Consider the following 17,441-nt stretch of genomic DNA (forward strand, 5'->3'; position numbering starts at 1 on the left):
CAGTAGCCTCTGATTGATGGGATATTTAAAATATGTAGCTATTTTATTTATAAATATGTGTTGAAACTTAAAATATTTCTGGAAAGTTGACAGTATATTATCTATAAAAGAATCTCAATCATAAAAAATCCATGGGCTTTTAAAAGATTTTTATAGACTGGGGACATTTTAAAAACTGAAATGTTTTTCAGTTTATTATATTTTGCTAAATAGGGATTGTAATTTAAATAAAATTCAATTTGTTGTTTCAGATAAATGTCTTTTAGAGCTTTTTCAATTAAATTTGTGCAGTTGCTATTAAAAAAAACAAAAGATGTTATCACCTAGCTTGAATAAATGCAATTTTGTTTTTATGTTAAGGTAAGAATGAAGCAAGCTGTGATAGAAAAATCTTGATTCTTCAAAATCTTGAGCATTCTTATCTGTTTTTAGTATAAGTGATTCAAGAAACAGTGACTATTCATATCTATATTAGTAAACTAATATTTCTTAGCTAACGTATGTCTTTGTTTAATTCTCTTCTATGCATTGGCCATTATCAACTTAATCTTAAAGTGCTGCTTTTATCTTGTAATTTCTCTGTTCAAAGTATCACCTGCAGTGACCTTGAATTGCCATCTCCCTCATCTGAAAGTCCTGCCTGGGCTCAAGGCCCTCTATAAACAGGTGTCCACTTGACTTTCTCTCTCACTTTGCTCTCCCCACAAAGTTGCCCTGTTCCTGCTGGCCAGGTTGCTCCTGTCTTTCCAACACAGTGCTCTCATTGCTTCTACGTGCCACATTGTCCCTGCGCCCACTCAGATCCTGTCCAGGAAACCTTTTCTGAAAATGTTTCCTCCTTTAATTTTTTTGTATGTTGATGACTTTTACTTAATGATTTGTATGTATTTTCATAGTAAATTACATGTACATGTATATATTTTTTATTATTACTAATGTATCCAAGGTTTGTGTAAGAACCCAGTAATTCACAGTGGGGAGGTTAACTGTTGTTTTGATGTATTCCTAATAGACGTTTTTTTCCTTTTTTCAGTTTGTAGAAGGTTCATTTGAAGAGTATTTAAAACGTTTGGAAAATCCACAGGTATGCAGTGATCTTCTAATATGTCTATTTTTACATATAAGATTAATGTTACAGTGTATGGAGGGGTTACAGTGAGTTACCCTGTTTTCTTATAAACATTTCTTATGTGCACATTTTACACAGCATTTAATTAGAAGACAGTTGGAGCTGTGTAATGTGTACTGTGCACTAGATGTTGCCTAAGCATAGGGTCGTGATATCCTTCTTTGTTATAATGGCATGTGAATGTAGCATAAAAGACCTAAAATAACACTAGTGATGCATTTCAGGATGCTCCGTTGGTATGTATATGGGGCTTGGTGGACAGGGCAGGATTTGATTGCTTCCCTAGGTAACTGAGAAGACAGATTCGTTTATGGAGGTTCCATTTCCCATGATGAGGTTGAGAATAAGGAAGAGACTATTGAGAGTGAAAAGGACAGCACTTTCCCACCAGGTCCCACTGCCACTTTCTCAGTCATGTTGAAATTAAAAGAATTTTTCTGCTTCCAAAACTAATATTCTCTCCATAAAAATCCAAAATTATGGAACGCCATGTAGAATTCCATGTGGAATGTTTCTTCATCCCCAGGGGTAATCACTGTTAAGTTTAAAACAACAGCAAAGGAAGAAGCTAAGGAGAGGCAGGCAAGGAAGAAAGGGAATAATAACACAAGATCAAGGTGTTTGACTAACAACTGGTATCTCCATTTGATTCCCTAACACTAATTTGAGTGCTCGTCGTGGGCCAAGAGTTGCTTGTCACCTTGGGTTTGCAGAGGCTTTGGATACTGTTCTCAGGAGTTTCCTTATAATGGAGAAGAATATCTAATACAAGTGAGAAAGTACGTGTGTCATAAGAAGTATAAATACGATGCCATCAGTTTTATTTGTGGCTGGGTAGGCAAAGCAAGAGTTGGAGAGAATTGGCATTTGAAGTCTGAATAGATTCCGAATAAGAAATGCCTGGGGTGAACGGCATTTCCAGGTAGTGAAAATTGTGAGCAAGGCAGATTCAGAAAGTAGTCGAGTTTGTTTGTGTGGAGCATGGAGCATGGGAAGGTAGGATGTAGAAATGAATCAGAGGGCAGGCTGTGGACTAGATCATGGGAGAGCCTTCAGTGCTATGCTCAGCAGTTGGCACTTATGCTTTAGGCTAGCATTTCTCAAAGTGTGAGCTACACACCATCTGCAGATTCCCTGGCCTCTATTCCTGACCTGAATCAAAGTCTCAATGCCTGGGGCCTGGGAACCTGGCATTGAGAAGCCTTTCAAGTTTTTGAGGCAGGAAGTACTGTGCACTAGAGAATAGTAGCTGGAATTTTTGTCGACTGGAGGGATGGATGGATGAAAGAATTTTGTGAAAGTTGGTTTGAAGATGGATGAGACCAGAGGCAATTGTTTAATATATGGAAAAATGTGCACACTGTATTAAGTGTAAAAAAGGGAATAAATATAGTATTACTCCAGTTTGGGAGACACACCCTCTGAACACTTTTTTTCCTGAATCGACACTGAGTTTTGCCTATATACCATCGTCACAAATTCATTTTCCTGAAGTTTGTTTTTCCTCTTAGTTTATAAGCATCTTTGAAGGCAAGGATTGTATATTTATTGCTTTTGGAGTTCCCGTTATTACCTTTCAATTTGGTGCCTAATTGACCAGTTTCTGTGTATTAAATCAATGCTAAATCCATTTTTTGTACGTAATAGATAGGAAAAATAAAGACCAGAACGTTAGAAATTTTTATCTCTAGGTAATAATATTACTGGTGATTTTTAAAAATTGATATGCCCTTTGGATAGGTTTTATTACAGTCAGACTTGTAGAGATACAAATCACACAAAATTAACTCATATTTTAGTCTGTCATGTCCTTGAATGCCAGAAACTATGGAGAAAGGGCATGTTAACAGACATCAGGATTCTTGCACTTCATTTAAGGAAACAATAACTTAAATAAGAGTTAGTAAGCAAATCATGTATGTGGTACTGATGATTTTTACTTCCTTTATAGAAAATAAAGGAAATGACAAAAGAATTTATCTTTTAATCAGAGTAAACCCACAATGTTATTTTATAGTAATCTTTATGCAGCAGTTCTGACTGTTGGGCTGTGAGGGTCTGAGAAAGAATAGACGTAATGAGTAGAGAGAAGGGGACAGAGGGAGGAAATGAGGCAGTGTGAACTGAACTTAGACTGATTTGGGAGTCTGTGGGAGAGGAAGGAGGGAAAGTTGCTGTGGTTTTGAGCACACAGGCTAGGTGCTCCTTTCCAGGGTGCTGGATGGCCAGATTTTTAATTCTTATGACCCCCACCCCATCCCAACTTCCCGACTGATCAGACTTCTTCACCAGATATTTTAGTTACCTTCTGAACAGTTGTCATTTTTTTTTTTCTCCCTAATATATGGGTTATATGAAGTGATAAGAGAAATAGAGTTGATGGATAAACGCCATTGCTTCATTCAGTTCTCAGAGAAAGCATTTTTATCCTTTTACTTAAAGTAATGGAGCATTTTGAAAATGCCTCAGACTTTTGCCAGAACATATTTTTGTCAGCTCTACTGAGGTAAAATTGACATAATAAAATTCACCAGTTTTAAATGTATAATTTGATGAGATTTGACAAAGGTATACATGTGTAACCATCAGCACAAACATCATATAGGATATTTTCATCACTCTGAAAGGTTCCTTCTGCCCTTTTGCATTTAATTTCCTTCTTCCACCCCTCAGCATCCACTGACCTAATTTCTAAGTTATACCTTTTTGAGTCTTAAAGAAATGGAATAATATAGTTTGTAGTCTTGTGTATCTGGTTTCTTTCACCCTGCATAAAGGAAACATTTTTGAGATTTCATCTGTGTTGTCATGTGTATTAGTAGTTCTTTTTTATTGCTGAGTGGTCATTCGTTATAAGGGTGTACTACAATTTGTTTATTTGTTTGCCAGTTGATATATTTGGGTTCTTTCCAGTTTGGAGCTGTTACGATTAAATCTGCTAAGAACATTTGCTTATAAGTCTTTGTGTGGACATGTTTCCTCTTGGATTAATACCTAGGCATAGAATTGCCGGGTCAAATGGTAAATGTATGATTATCTTAATAAGAAACTGCCAAACTGTTTTCCAAAGTGGCTATGCCATGTCGCTTCCTTGTTAGCAATATATAAGAATTCCAATTGCTCTACGCTTTCAGCACTCAGTATTGTCAGCCTTTTAAATTGTAGCCTAAGTTTTAGTGGTTGCGCAGTGTTATCTCATTGTGATTTTTAACTTGCATTTCTCTGACAGTGTGTGAGCTACTTTTCATGTGCTTATTTGCCATTCATTTTTCGTCATTGGTAAAATGTCTGTTCATAGATTTTGCCAATTCTTTATTATGTTGTTGGTTTTATCGAATTATCAGAGTTCTTTATACTGGAATATAAGTTCTGAATTTGATGGATATATATCTTGTAAATATTTTCTTCCAGTTCGTATCTTGTCTTTTCATTTTCTTAATGGAGTGTTTTGAGGAACAGAAATTTGCTTTTGATGACTACGAATATTTAAATTATGCTTTTTTGATACAGCTCAATTGGTTAAAACAGATATTTGCAGAAATATTACTCCAGCCTACAACAAGGACATGTATCAAACCATCATAGAAAGTGCCGAGTAAATAAAATTATAGCCTTAAGGTAGAAGATAGTGGTAGAACATAGATTTTTTTATAATTTAAAATTGCTTCTGGTTATGGAAGACAAGAAGATATTATGATAGCCATTGTTTACTTAACCAGACTAGAGCAGAATTTATCCTGAAGATTAAATACTTATAAAATGGTACATTATTTGAGAGGTCGTATTTTGTTGAAACCAGTAGAATAATTTTCCATTTTTTAAAGTGATGTATCACATTTTACACAAAGTAGATGTAGCTTGCATTTTTGATCTAAGCAGAAGGAGAATGGTTTCAGTGAGGGGTTTCGTCTACATCAGAGTGTTATTTGTAGCAGTTTATGAGAAGCTGTGATTGTTAGGCAGAGGCCTATTTTAAGAAATCTATTTTAATATATGGCACCCATTTCATTTTGAACACAAGAGCCAACTTTAAAGAATGATTAAAATGAAAAGTCTCTGAGGGGAAGATTATCCTTGTCTGAGATAAAAACATTGTCTAAAATCTTCTTCCTATTTCAAATTTCTTCCAAGGAAAAAGTGGCAGCGTTCATTTACTGTAGCTCATTATTTTTAGTGACTGATGGTCACTGTTTTCGTAAGTAGTATAGACTACATTGTCACGGTAAAAGATTTAATACAAAACGAAGTATGAAGAATCCTTCAGTCTCTCTTATCTTCAATTCCCTGTCTCCATTGTCAATTTAAGATGTATCCCTCCTGTCCTCTTTTGGAATGTATACATATTAAACATGCTTTTTTGTTGGTTTTACACAATAGGATTATTTTACTAGGACTTTTAATTCTAGTCTTAGTAATTTTTCCAAATCAGTTCATATGAGTATACCTCATTCTTAATGATTGCATGGTGTTCCATATGTAGTGTGGATGAAACATAAATTATTTCAATATTCCTTTCCTATTAGTGTAATCTTGGGGCTTTAAAGACTTTTTTGTTTTAACTATTACAAATATCTAGAATGAACATATTTATTTTTATGTTAATGGATATGAAATATTTCTTTAAGATAAGATTTATAGAAGTTGAATTGCTGTGTCAGAGTACACGAACATATTTTAAAATTTTTAGAATTACTGTCCATTTCCTTCTAAAAGGTATAGAGACTTAGAGTGACTCCTTTAAGACTGTAGAATTTCTACCTCTTTTCAGAATGATTGCTGGGACACTACTCTCTTTGTGCCTTCAATCACCCTGAAGATAAGAGACGTGACCTTTTTTATCTTTTCGTATTTCTGAGTTCTGCTTCTATTTTATATCTCATTTTCTGGGCATGTACCATGTGCCAGGATCTGTCCTGGGTGCTAGGACAGAGCCCTTGCTTTCAGCAGACTCTCACCTTGGAGATACCACTCCATGGTCTTACACACCAATACTAACAATTTTTGCAACAGAGACTTAGGTTGCTTTTTGTTATATATTATAGCCTATTTTATAGAAATACTTTTATAATACTTATAGTACCAAAAACATTAATGAGCTTTTCTAGCTCATTAGGTATATTGTGTAAAGAGACACATTAAAATATTGTTTAGAGGTATATTGTAAAAAGTATGAGACACTTACATGCCATGTTTTTTTTTTCTTTTAATACAGGAATGGGTTGGACAGGTGGAAATAAGTGCCCTTTCTCTTATGTACAGGTAAACACTGTAATAACAATTAAACAAAAATAAAGTTAGTGGGAAATTAGTATATTCCATTATACTAAAATTGTTAAAATAGCAATTTTATGCTTTAGTTGTGAGGCATCTTTTCTAAGGTTTTTAAAATTTTTATTTTTTCTATTAGATTTTGACATTTAGATATGTCAATGTTTAGAAATTTTAATTCTCAAAATATTTTTGGAAAGGAGTACAAAAGTTTTTCCAGGCCTATAAACGATATCATTTACCAACCTTATAGAGAAATGATTTCCTGTTTCTCAGGGCCGGTAGCATTGAATGGCCACTACAACAGAGGCCATGTTAATCAGTTTTATTACTGGTGCCTCATAGAGGAACAAGTGATGAATGCTTTATTTTTTCTTTTCTTTATAAATTTCCTCTTCACAATTTCTGTGATCTTGAGGTCTCCTTTTAGAATTATATCTGAATTCACACATATGTAAGTTATACTTGAAATTTATTCCTTAAAAAAGATGCTTTTAAATTATTCCATTGTTGTCTTTTGTTTACTGCTATATCTTTAGTGCCTAGACCATTGCTTGCCGCATACTAAGCTCTTGAATGAATGATGAATGAATGAACGATTAAATCTCAGTTCATGAAAATACATGGCATCAGAAGTAATTTCTAAATGTTATTTTCAGGAAAGATTTTGTAATTTATCGGGAACCAAATGTTTCTCCTTCACAAGTAACTGAAAATAATTTTCCTGAAAAGGTAAGAATTTCTAAGTGTTTCTAAAAGATTTAAGTAAAAACCACTCAGTTGCCACTTTGACCTCCCAAGCTATAATTTTAAAGAGATTTTTGGAAATATTTCTACATGAAGTTTAGCTAATGAGTTTTTTAAAGTTCTTGTTAATTATCGAGCCATATTATTTTGTATTTGTTTTTCCCTACAGATTACTGTATTGAAACCTAACATTTTACTAGAGAAGGAAAAATCATATGTGATTAACTAGACTGTTATTGTTTTGCATCAGTATACACATTAAATAGTAAAATAACTTTTGAAAATAGGTTCTGCCATTGCACAAAGAAATACTTTGGTAATCATGATATATTTTCCATTATAAAGATAAGTTGCTGGCTAAGGTGTTATTATTTATTCACAAAACAAAAAGAATTGAAAAATTATATTAAGTCTAGGAAGAAAAGAGAGCTTTGTTTTAATGAACCGTTTTGGAATCATCCAGGCCAAGTTGAAGTGTCTTGTCACCATGCTAATGGTGGTAAGGAGGAGGGGAATTGAATGAAGTACAACCTGTATTAGAACTTAGGGTTTTCCAAGATGTGTGGCTCTGGATCTGGCCTTTCTCAGTACAGTTTTTGGAATATGACATAATCTAAACAAAATCTAAACGTAATCTGAACAAAAGTGCACATTTCTCTTTGCGTAAGTAATTGACTATTTAGAAAGTAGTCGAACAACATGGGCTTGAACTGCATAGGTCTACTTATACATTGATTTTATTAAATATATAGTCCATCCTCTGTGTCCCAGGGTATCATATTTGGGGATTCAACCAACTGCAGATCAAAAACAGTATTTTCATCTGAGGTTGGGAATCGGCAGGTGCGGGGGCCAACTTTTTCCATTGTTGTATGCCATTTTATATGAACGGCTTGAGCCTGTTGGATTTTGATATTGCAGGGCCAGGGGTGTCTGTCCTGGAACCAATCCCCTGTGGATACTGAGGGAGGACTGTGATTAAGTTTTGGGAGAGTCAAAAGTTGTATGCGGATTTTTGACTGCTTGGGTGGAGGGTGGTCAGTGCCCCTAACCCCCACATTGTTCAAGGGTTCGCTGTACTTAAAACTGAAAAGGAGCAGAAGAAATTTAATTTTAATTCTGTCTCTTAAAGGTAAGCATTAATAAGATTTTAGAATATTTTCTTATAATCTCTTAACTCTTGTTCTTTAAACAGTTGAAATCGTATTGTTTTCATATATCGTATATATTTTTTTTGATCTTATAAACATTTCCCTAAGTCACTGAGAACTTTCTGACTTAATGGCTGTGTAACATTTCAGTATATGGATATACCATAGCTGACTACATTGGAGCTTTAGGTTGCTTCCCAAATACTCACTGTTTAGAAATTACTTATTAGTAATTCTGAGATATTGTAGATAATAAGTTACTATGTAAATGTGATATATGAAGGGCTGAAAACTATCTTTTATTTTTCTCTTTCAGGTATTACTGTGTTTTTCAAATGGAAATCATTATGATATTGTCTATCCCATAAAGTATAAAGAGAGCTCTGCTATGTGTCAGTGTAAGTATCGCCCTTGTGTTTGTATAGGAAATTAATCTCTAAAATATCCAGTCTTAATTTAAACAAGTCAGGGCAAATATACTGTTTTGTTTAAAAAGACATTTCTGAGAACTTTAGGTTACCAAAAATATTAATATTATGTAATAAATAGGGGAGAAAAAAGCTAGTAGCTGCAGTTTGACTTGTAAATACAGAGTAATTTCTTTCCTGCCGTAATTAAGTTCAATAATAAGGATTTGTATGTGTTTTTAAAGCTGGTAGTGGATAGCTTGAAAATTTAGATGAGCAAGCGAATCAAACATTTGATTAGATTTGGCTCTAGAGCAAGGTTTCTTAACCTTGGCACTATTGACATTTTGGGGCAGATAATTCTTTGTTGTGAGGCAGTTCTGTGCATTGTAGCATGTTTTGTAGTATCTCTGTCATCTACACAGTAGATGCCAGTAGATCTCTCTCCCATTGTGACAACCAAAAATATCACCAGATTTTGTTACATTTTCTGGGAGGATAAAATGCCCCTTCCCTTCCCAATTGAGAATTACTACCCTGGTAGTTCCTCCCTTTATCTCTTTTATCATCTGTTCTGACAAATTGCACATCACTCATACAAAGTAGTAGTCCTGGGCATGTAATAGCATTTTCCCCTGTTCTTAAGCAGGTGGTGACCAGTAAAAGATAATGTTTAATGCAGATTTTTTTAGTTGATGGATCTCTCGAGGTATGAAAGTCTAGCTGTCTGTATCCTGGGCTGTGTCCTCTTTTCCCAGTTAGTCAAAATCTGGACATTTCAGCTTTGGAAAGGATAGCTTATGGAGCCTACTTTTCCTGTACTCTGAATGCCTGTGGTTTGGACGATATCATGAGGAGGAGAAAGGTGGTCTGTGTGAAAGAGTTCTCTTCGGGAACTTGGGGTGGGCACCCATTCATGGTTGATGAATTCTTAGTGCCTTGTTATCATAAAGATCACTGTAGTAAAACCAAATGAGAGTCTTAAACTCCATATGTAGATGCTTTTGAATAGTTGGTAGTACATATTTCCACTTTTTTTTGTTTTTTTAAGCAAAAAAGTTGCTATGCTGCTTTAACGGTTGCTGTGAGAATATATTTTATAGTTTCTTTTAGTCTCTTATGAACAGTTACTCTCTTTCTAGAAGCAATCTTAATGTTTCTTAATGTTTTCCATCCAAGTCTATTAACGTTGGACAGGTTGTATGGTATCTGTAATTTTCAGTTTCCTCATCTGTACAATTAAAATATACTATTGTGCTGGATTTAAATATCAAGATATGTAAAGGTTTAACACACTGCATAGAATGTAGTAATTGCTCAGTGTGCATGTTTAGCTTTTATTGTCATACTTGTTTTACGGTTGTGATACCTTTTTGTGTTAATAGTTTTTAAAATGGCAGTATCTTATGTAATGATTTCAAACTAATTAACTGCACAGACAGAAATTCTGGTTGTTCTCTATCTAAGTAACTTTCTGATTCAGTTGTGTTATTGACCGTAGATGTTGCAGGTATCTATCTAGTTAGGATTTTAGAAGCTTGGGCAATAGACACTCTGAATTTTATATTAGAACATAAAATTAGTTAATGTTGCATAACATTTCTCTTGTTAATTGCAGCTCTTCTTTATGAATTGCTGTATGAGAAGGTGTTTAAAACTGATGTTAGTAAAATCTTGATGGGACTAGACACCTCCGAAGTAACTGATGAAAACAACAGTGAAATATCAGATTCAGAGGATGACAGTTGCAAGTAAGAATTAATTTAAATTCTAAAATATCTTTGTAGTGCCATACAAAGAAATAGTTCAGTAAATGTGTCTTCATGGAGTTGTCTGACACATTGTGGTATTAGGATATTTCAAAAATATAGCGATCTGCAGTAGTTTATTTTTCCCTAATTTTACCTAATTTAGGTAAATTTTACATGATTTTACCTAATTTCTATTATGGGACTATTTCTTTTGAAAGTTGATGTTTTTGGTTGATAAGATTCTATTTCTATGTAATATAGATGCATACATATGGAGTAGATTTGGTCCTACGATATGTGTGTGTATTGTAAAATTTTAAGGTTAACTTGTCAATTGTTTACATATCCAGTGATGAAAAAAATGGCCGTTTTGATTTTCTTGACTTCCTTTTATTTTCTTTCTTAGATAATGCCTTCTCTTTTTCTTTTTAGAAAAAGATCCTAAGTTGGGATATAAGTTTGTGAACAGCTCTGGATGTTGCCTCTGTTTAGGTTGTGAATAAGTAACTTTTGAGTCTCTGAGGCTTATTTTTTTTTCCACAAAGGATGTATAGGGTAGTATTTAAGAACTTGGGCTGTGGACATCCAAACCTTGTTTTCAGTCTGGGCTTCTGGCCAACTAACTAGATTTGGGGCAAGTTACTTAAATTCACTAGGAAGCCTCAATTGTGCAGCTCTAAAATGAGGACATATTAGTATTTCCTTAAAGGGGAGAATGTGGAAGAATAAATAAGATAACATGTAAAGTACATAGCCTAGTTCCTAGATACAGTGTCCAATGTAAATTTTTATCAACAATAGTAAGAAGTTTATATTTTATAAAAACTAACCCTACTCATTCCCAATGAAGCTAAAAATATTCTAAAACTATTCTACTTGGCAGTGTTAAATGTGAAATTAGAGAAAGCAAATAAATTAAGCCTTAGGATATCAAATACTTGACTATATCTTATTTTTATCTATAATTCCAGGCATTTGTTGCATTAAAGTTTTCTGATCCTGATTGAAAATTTGATTGACTATCATTTCTTTGTAAGAAAGAAATGAATCAGATTAGAATGTGGCTCAGCCTTTGTAAATATGCTACAATAGACTGATTAACTTTGCACAGATAGAAATTCTGCGCCATGGTTTTCTTCAGGCACCTGTCTGATTAAGATACGTATGTCATTGAGCATAGGAGAAAGTTAACCAGGGGAAGGTATGCTCATTGTAATGCTCTTTTTCTTTTTATACCGTATTATTGTAGCCCTTGGACCATGGAAGCCTTTCTGGTTAACTTTTTTTTGCATTATTAAGATTTCAGTTGTGTTATGTCTGGCTTAGGGAGGACAAAATGATTGGGAACAGTGTTAACATATTCATGGTAAGATAGGCATAATGTGCTAATTAGGAGAAAGACCAAGGATGTCATTATACTCTTGTGCCATAATGCTCTTTTTGTATGCATATTGGTCATTGTCAAAGTAATGGAAATTATGGGTGCTTTCTAGACTATCTAGATACATGGCGCTCTCTGGCGCTCTCTTAAAGAATGCTGTGTTTAACGGCATAGACCTGGGGATTGTCCTGAAGACTAGAGATTGACTTATTAAGGAGGAATTGTAGGACAGAAGAATATAAGGGAGTCTTTCACCTCACACTGTACTCGACTTGCCATCATTCTGTTCCACCCTTGCCAACCTCTTGGCCATTTCAGGGTCTTTGCACTTGCTGTCTCTGCCTGGAATTCCAAATTAGCCATATGCTTTGCTGTCTTTCCAGGTTTAATTCTTTATTCAAAAAGACATCTCAACAATTCCTTTCTTCATCCCATTTTTTAATTATTTTAGCCTACGTCTCAACACTGTCATCTCCACCCCTGTGGCAGTTATCAGCATTTAACGTATCGATTAATTATTTAATTTGTATCTACTCATGAGATTGTACATTTTATTGTAGTGGAATATTTTGTTTAATGAAGACTCATGTATTGAAAGGAATTTTTTTGCCTTGAATGTTTTATAAACTTGATTATTCTGTCCACCCAAATTTTAGTTTATTTCTGTTTTCTCGATTATTAAGCCAGTGAGGATTACTGATCAAAGTCTTTGACTTATGTTTTATATATACGTACACACACGTATGCACACTTTACTAAAACTTGTATTAGCTCATTGGAATATAGTTTTGACATTTGGACTATAACTCTGACTTATAAGATTTTTATATGAAGTTAGAATAAGTTACTTGCATACAAACACATTTTGTACTCAATTATGGTTATATTTCTTCCTTCGAAGGAAGAAAACTACCACTGCTAATGATGTAAATGGATATAAAGCCTCGTCAAGTGATCAGGTATCTTTTTTCTAATGGTTTTAACTAGTTCTTTAATATAAGAGTTTATGAAATTATAGTCCTAATTTTTTTCTCTTGTACATTTTCAAGAGTCAGTAGCGTCTAGTAGTAAGAAATTTTTCAGAGACTTCCTAATTTTTGACATTTTCTTGTTTTGACTTTATTCTTATACATATCTCAAACAAAAATGTTTTACAAGCATTTCTGTGTTGATTGGACTTCCTGACTTTGTTTGTTTAGCACCTGAAAAACAATGGAAGCACCCCAGGCCTTCCTTTGTCTAGAAAGGTTCTTAAGTCACTCAACCCAGCAGTCTATAGAAATGTGGAATATGAAATTTGGCTGAAGTCTAAACAAGGTGAGTTTAAAAAATCTGCATTTTCCTTAAGTTTGCTTGTGGCACTTGAAAATAATTAAATCAACCTGATATTATACTGGTATTGTTTACAGCTCAACAGAAGCGTGATTATTCTATTGCTGCTGGCTTACAGTATGAAGTTGGAGATAAATGTCAAGTAAGTGATTACATAGAAGAAAAGATTTTACTTGAAATCTTGTTCTAAAAGGAACCGAGAAAACAGATCAAGTTTGAATGGGTTAATTTGAGATTTTAGAATATATTTTATCATATATACATTGTAATAGTTATAAATATTTAACATTTTGACCCATTTGAATCCATTATCAAAACTGTGTCTATCTAAAACCAGGGCTTCCCATCACATGATCTTTAAAAAACAATTCAATCTTTGATATTTGCTTCAAAGAAAAAATAGTAACATTCTAGATCTTTAGATAGTTTCATTACAGTTGACAAATAACTTACTGAAATTGGCAAGCTTGACATACAATTTGTTTTGTTTTCAAAAGTCATCCTGGAAGATTGTTAGACATATAATGTTTTTCTCTTGGATTAAGAAAGGAGAGTGAACAGTAAGAAGAGTTTTACCATTTACTTTAAATAGATTATTGCTCTGGACTTAAGTAGCTGCTTATTAAAGGGGAAAGTTGGATTATATCAGTGTTTCTTAACTTAGAGTGATTCCCCCTTCCTCTCCATTTAGTGATGGCTGCAGACATTTTTTAATTATCATAACTGAGAAGGTGCTGCTGACATCTAGTGCGGGTAGAGGCCAACATCCACACTGCCGAGGACCCCGCCAACATACAAAGAATTATGTGGTTCAAAGTGTCAACAATGCCAAGGCTAGAGAAACCCTGGATAACATAATTTCCAAGGTCTCTCTTTCTGTTCTTGCTACTATTTCCAAAACAGAAACAACCCACATACACAAAAATATTGCTATTTGGAAGATAATTGTCATCAGAAATGGTTTCCATCGAAAAGTGTTGCTATTTTAAGCTAGTTTAAGAATAGCCATTGACAAACATTCTTGACATGTGGGGGAGAACACTCATTTATTTCCTTTGTGATAAAATGGTTTGTGAAAAGTACCTGATTGACCAGGATTATATCTGGACACCTATAAAGAACATTTAATAGTGTTCTGATTCTGCAGTATTTGAAAGGAAAGAAGAGGATATGATTCATTTATGCCCCTCCGTATGAGATTGTCAGAAATGTGCTCTAATTACAGAACAGAATTGGGGAATCTTTTACTGTGGTGCTTTGGAAAACTTGGAAGAAGACAAAGAGAAGAGTAAAACCAGGGCTTAGGGCTCTTCCTTCCTCTCTACCCCCTTAAAAGAGAAGAGAAAATTGCTTATCTTATGCTGCATCACTGAAGTTGTGTTACTCGTTAGTTTAAATCAGTTTTAAATCAAGCTTGTTTCCTTTGAGGTTGCAGTTGCTTTTGGTAAAGTAGATGCTGTTGACAAAGTAGATGGTAAAGCAGATACTTGATTTAATTTTTTCCTTAGAATATTTTGTTCTATTTCTACTACTTGACAATTTCACTTGGTTAGAATTTAATTGAAATTCTACTATGGAAACATCTAAGACTCAAGGGTGACTTTTGTTTCCTCAAGAAAGCATGGAAGATATTTAAACTTTTGATACAAATTAACTTCAGAAAAATCTTTTTATTGTTAAACTGTTGAAGAGAAGCAGGCAGAGTGTCCTATTGTGATGCGGAATGAAACCTCAGCTGAGCACTTTGATCTAATAAAAGTAGGCGGTTACTCAAAGTAATGTTGCGTGTGATGGGCTCCTAGTGCAGTGATGGGCTGTTGCCCTGTTCAGTGTATATCGTTCGGCTATAGAAAGAAACCTAAAGGCTTGCTCTTCTTTCACAATTTGTTGTTGGGAAATATCAATTGTCTGTTAGAGAACAGATAATGGATCTATTTTTAGGGAGAAAGAAGGTCACAGTTATACATTTTAAATATTGGAAAAGTGAGAAGATCATAGCAATTATAATAATGGTTAATCTTGTATCCTGTATGTTTATCTTATGTACCTCATTCCATCTCAATGAGTCCTGGGACTTTGGTACTATTATTAGCCCCATTTTGCATATGAAGACATTGAAGCTGGAGAAGTAACTTGCCCAAGGTCATATTGCTGGTAATTAGAAAAGCCAGGCCTGGAATCCTGGTGCGCCTGGTGCCATAGCCCTGAGGTCAGAACTAGGCCATTCTGCCTCTCTTGTTCAGAGCATTAATAGATCGTACTCCTGTTTCTTGAAGTTTTTAGAAAAACTATTTAGAATAATTTTGGAAGAGTAAACTAAGTATTTTAGGTAGAGGTACATAAGCTTATTGTATACTGTTTTGAACTTTTTGAACATTTTAAAAATGTTTCATTTTCTCTAATTGAAAACAAAATAGAATTTAAAAACTGATTATTCATGCAAGGCGACAGGTGACTGATCTTTCTGGAATTGTTCAACAGGTTAGGTTGAATCACAATGGAAAATTTTCTAATGCCGACTTTCAAGGAGTTCACTCTGAGAACGGACCAGTTTTGGGTGAAGAACTTGGAAAGAAGTATGTACTGCTATCCAAGGCATTAACTGTCTTTTCCTTTTAGGCTATTGTAATCACAAGGATTTCTAAATGGCCATGTATTTGTAAATTAAGTTAAAGGTGTAAGATCTTTTGAAGAAATAGTTTGAGTTCAAATTCAGCGTTTTGAACGATGACATTTTAAATAAAAAATACTCGTTTACTGCTTAAAATGTGCCATTCTTAACAAAGGCATTTTGGGAAATTGACTCTATTATAACTATAAAGTGGGAGTTTTGGAAGACAGGGATTATATTCATTTCTAATATTCAGTATTGCATTGCATGTAGTTAATTTTTAGTAAATGTCAGATGGAGTAAAATTTTATGGTTGACTTACTGTTATATAGTGTTACTTTAGAGCACCTTTTGTTTCAGTTGTTGTTGCCTTTGTTAGAGATAAGGTAGTAAGTCATACCTAAACTTTACTGTGGGAAATGTCAATCATACACAAATGTAAGGGGGGATAGTACGGTGAACCCTAATATACCCATCACCTTGTTTGAGCAATTAGCAGCATTTGGAAGTCTTTTCTAATCTGTTCTCCCTAACCCTTTTTTTTTTTTTAAAAAGAAAAGGAAATGGAATTGGAAAAAACTGAGACAGCACACCATTTCTCATAGACCTGTAGGTGCTTAATATGTGTGTCTAACACAGTAAGGACTCTTCCCTTCCCCCACCTTAACTACAGCACCATAACCACATCTAACAATAGTAATGATTCCTTCTCTATCTAATTTTTCACTTCAGTTGTGATTAAGGCCTTTTAGTCTTTTTTTTTTTTAGCTTAGAAAATATGCTTTCGATTTATGTCATCTTACTTGATTAGAATTACACCTGGATTGCTAAATGGTTTGTCTTTGTTTATAATATAAGGACAAAAAGCAGAAATTCGTATGTAAGTTGCAAATGAAATATTGATGCAGAATGCTTCAGTAGATATCCTTTGTAGGAGTACTTGAAATAATTATAAGTCTTTTCCTTCCTTTTAAAGGCACTTGCCTAAGAACCTCAAATCACCTCCCTCAGAAAGCTGGAACACAGTGTCAGGGAAGAAGATGAAAAAACCTTCCCCGTCTGGACAAAATTTTCATTCTGGTAGGAGCACATCAAGTTATTCTTTCTTTGGGGGATGGATGATAGTACATGGTGTTGTTTACAAGAGGAAAATTATGAAGTATTTTTGGCTTCTTGTCACAGAAATGGATTACAGAGGGCCAAAGAATTCAAGCAAGCCAGTAAAAGGTCCATCAGCACTACCTCCTCGACTCCAGCACTCTTCAGGAGTAAGACAGCATGCATCCTCTAGTCATTCTGCAGGGTCACAGTCTCAGAAACCCTCCAGCGAGCACAAAAATCTTAGCAGGACACCCTCACAGATCATAAGGTAACCTTCCTCATTGCAAGAGACAAGTAGAAGTTAAGTGAGGAGCATTTCTTTTATTTGCCATATTATGTGCTTTTAAGTAGTTACAACTTTTTATGTACTTGTCTACAGCATAATATTAAAAAATATCATTGATAAAATACTATGTGAGGATTTTATAATTCCTTATAATTCTCTTCATACAAATCAAAGTAACTTTGTAGGGTAAAACATCTTTATTTTTGAATAACTTTTTTTCAAATGTTTCAAAAGAGGTCTTATCCTAGCCAAATCTATTTCTGCACTTAATAGTTTT

At 34.2% G+C, this 17,441-nt stretch overlaps 1 protein-coding gene across 2 annotated transcripts in view; it reads left to right on the forward strand.

Moving 5' to 3' along the window:
* The window catches only part of OTUD4 (OTU deubiquitinase 4), a 40,534-nt gene that overhangs the window by 6,686 nt on the left and 16,407 nt on the right, over positions 1-17,441 (forward strand). For both annotated transcript variants that reach the window (XM_039876044.1, XM_039876045.1), the window contains exons 3-13: positions 1,034-1,084; positions 6,342-6,388; positions 7,057-7,129; positions 8,612-8,693; positions 10,321-10,453; positions 12,736-12,793; positions 13,034-13,151; positions 13,244-13,308; positions 15,648-15,742; positions 16,754-16,857; positions 16,960-17,146. In XM_039876044.1, coding sequence (XP_039731978.1) covers positions 1,034-1,084; positions 6,342-6,388; positions 7,057-7,129; positions 8,612-8,693; positions 10,321-10,453; positions 12,736-12,793; positions 13,034-13,151; positions 13,244-13,308; positions 15,648-15,742; positions 16,754-16,857; positions 16,960-17,146 — 1,013 coding nt within the window. The remainder of the gene's footprint in view (positions 1-1,033; positions 1,085-6,341; positions 6,389-7,056; positions 7,130-8,611; positions 8,694-10,320; positions 10,454-12,735; positions 12,794-13,033; positions 13,152-13,243; positions 13,309-15,647; positions 15,743-16,753; positions 16,858-16,959; positions 17,147-17,441) is intronic.

Source organism: Pteropus medius, unplaced genomic scaffold, assembly GCF_902729225.1.
Source record: "Pteropus medius unplaced genomic scaffold, Ma_sr-lr_union100, whole genome shotgun sequence".
Classification (NCBI taxonomy): Eukaryota; Metazoa; Chordata; class Mammalia; order Chiroptera; family Pteropodidae; genus Pteropus; species Pteropus medius.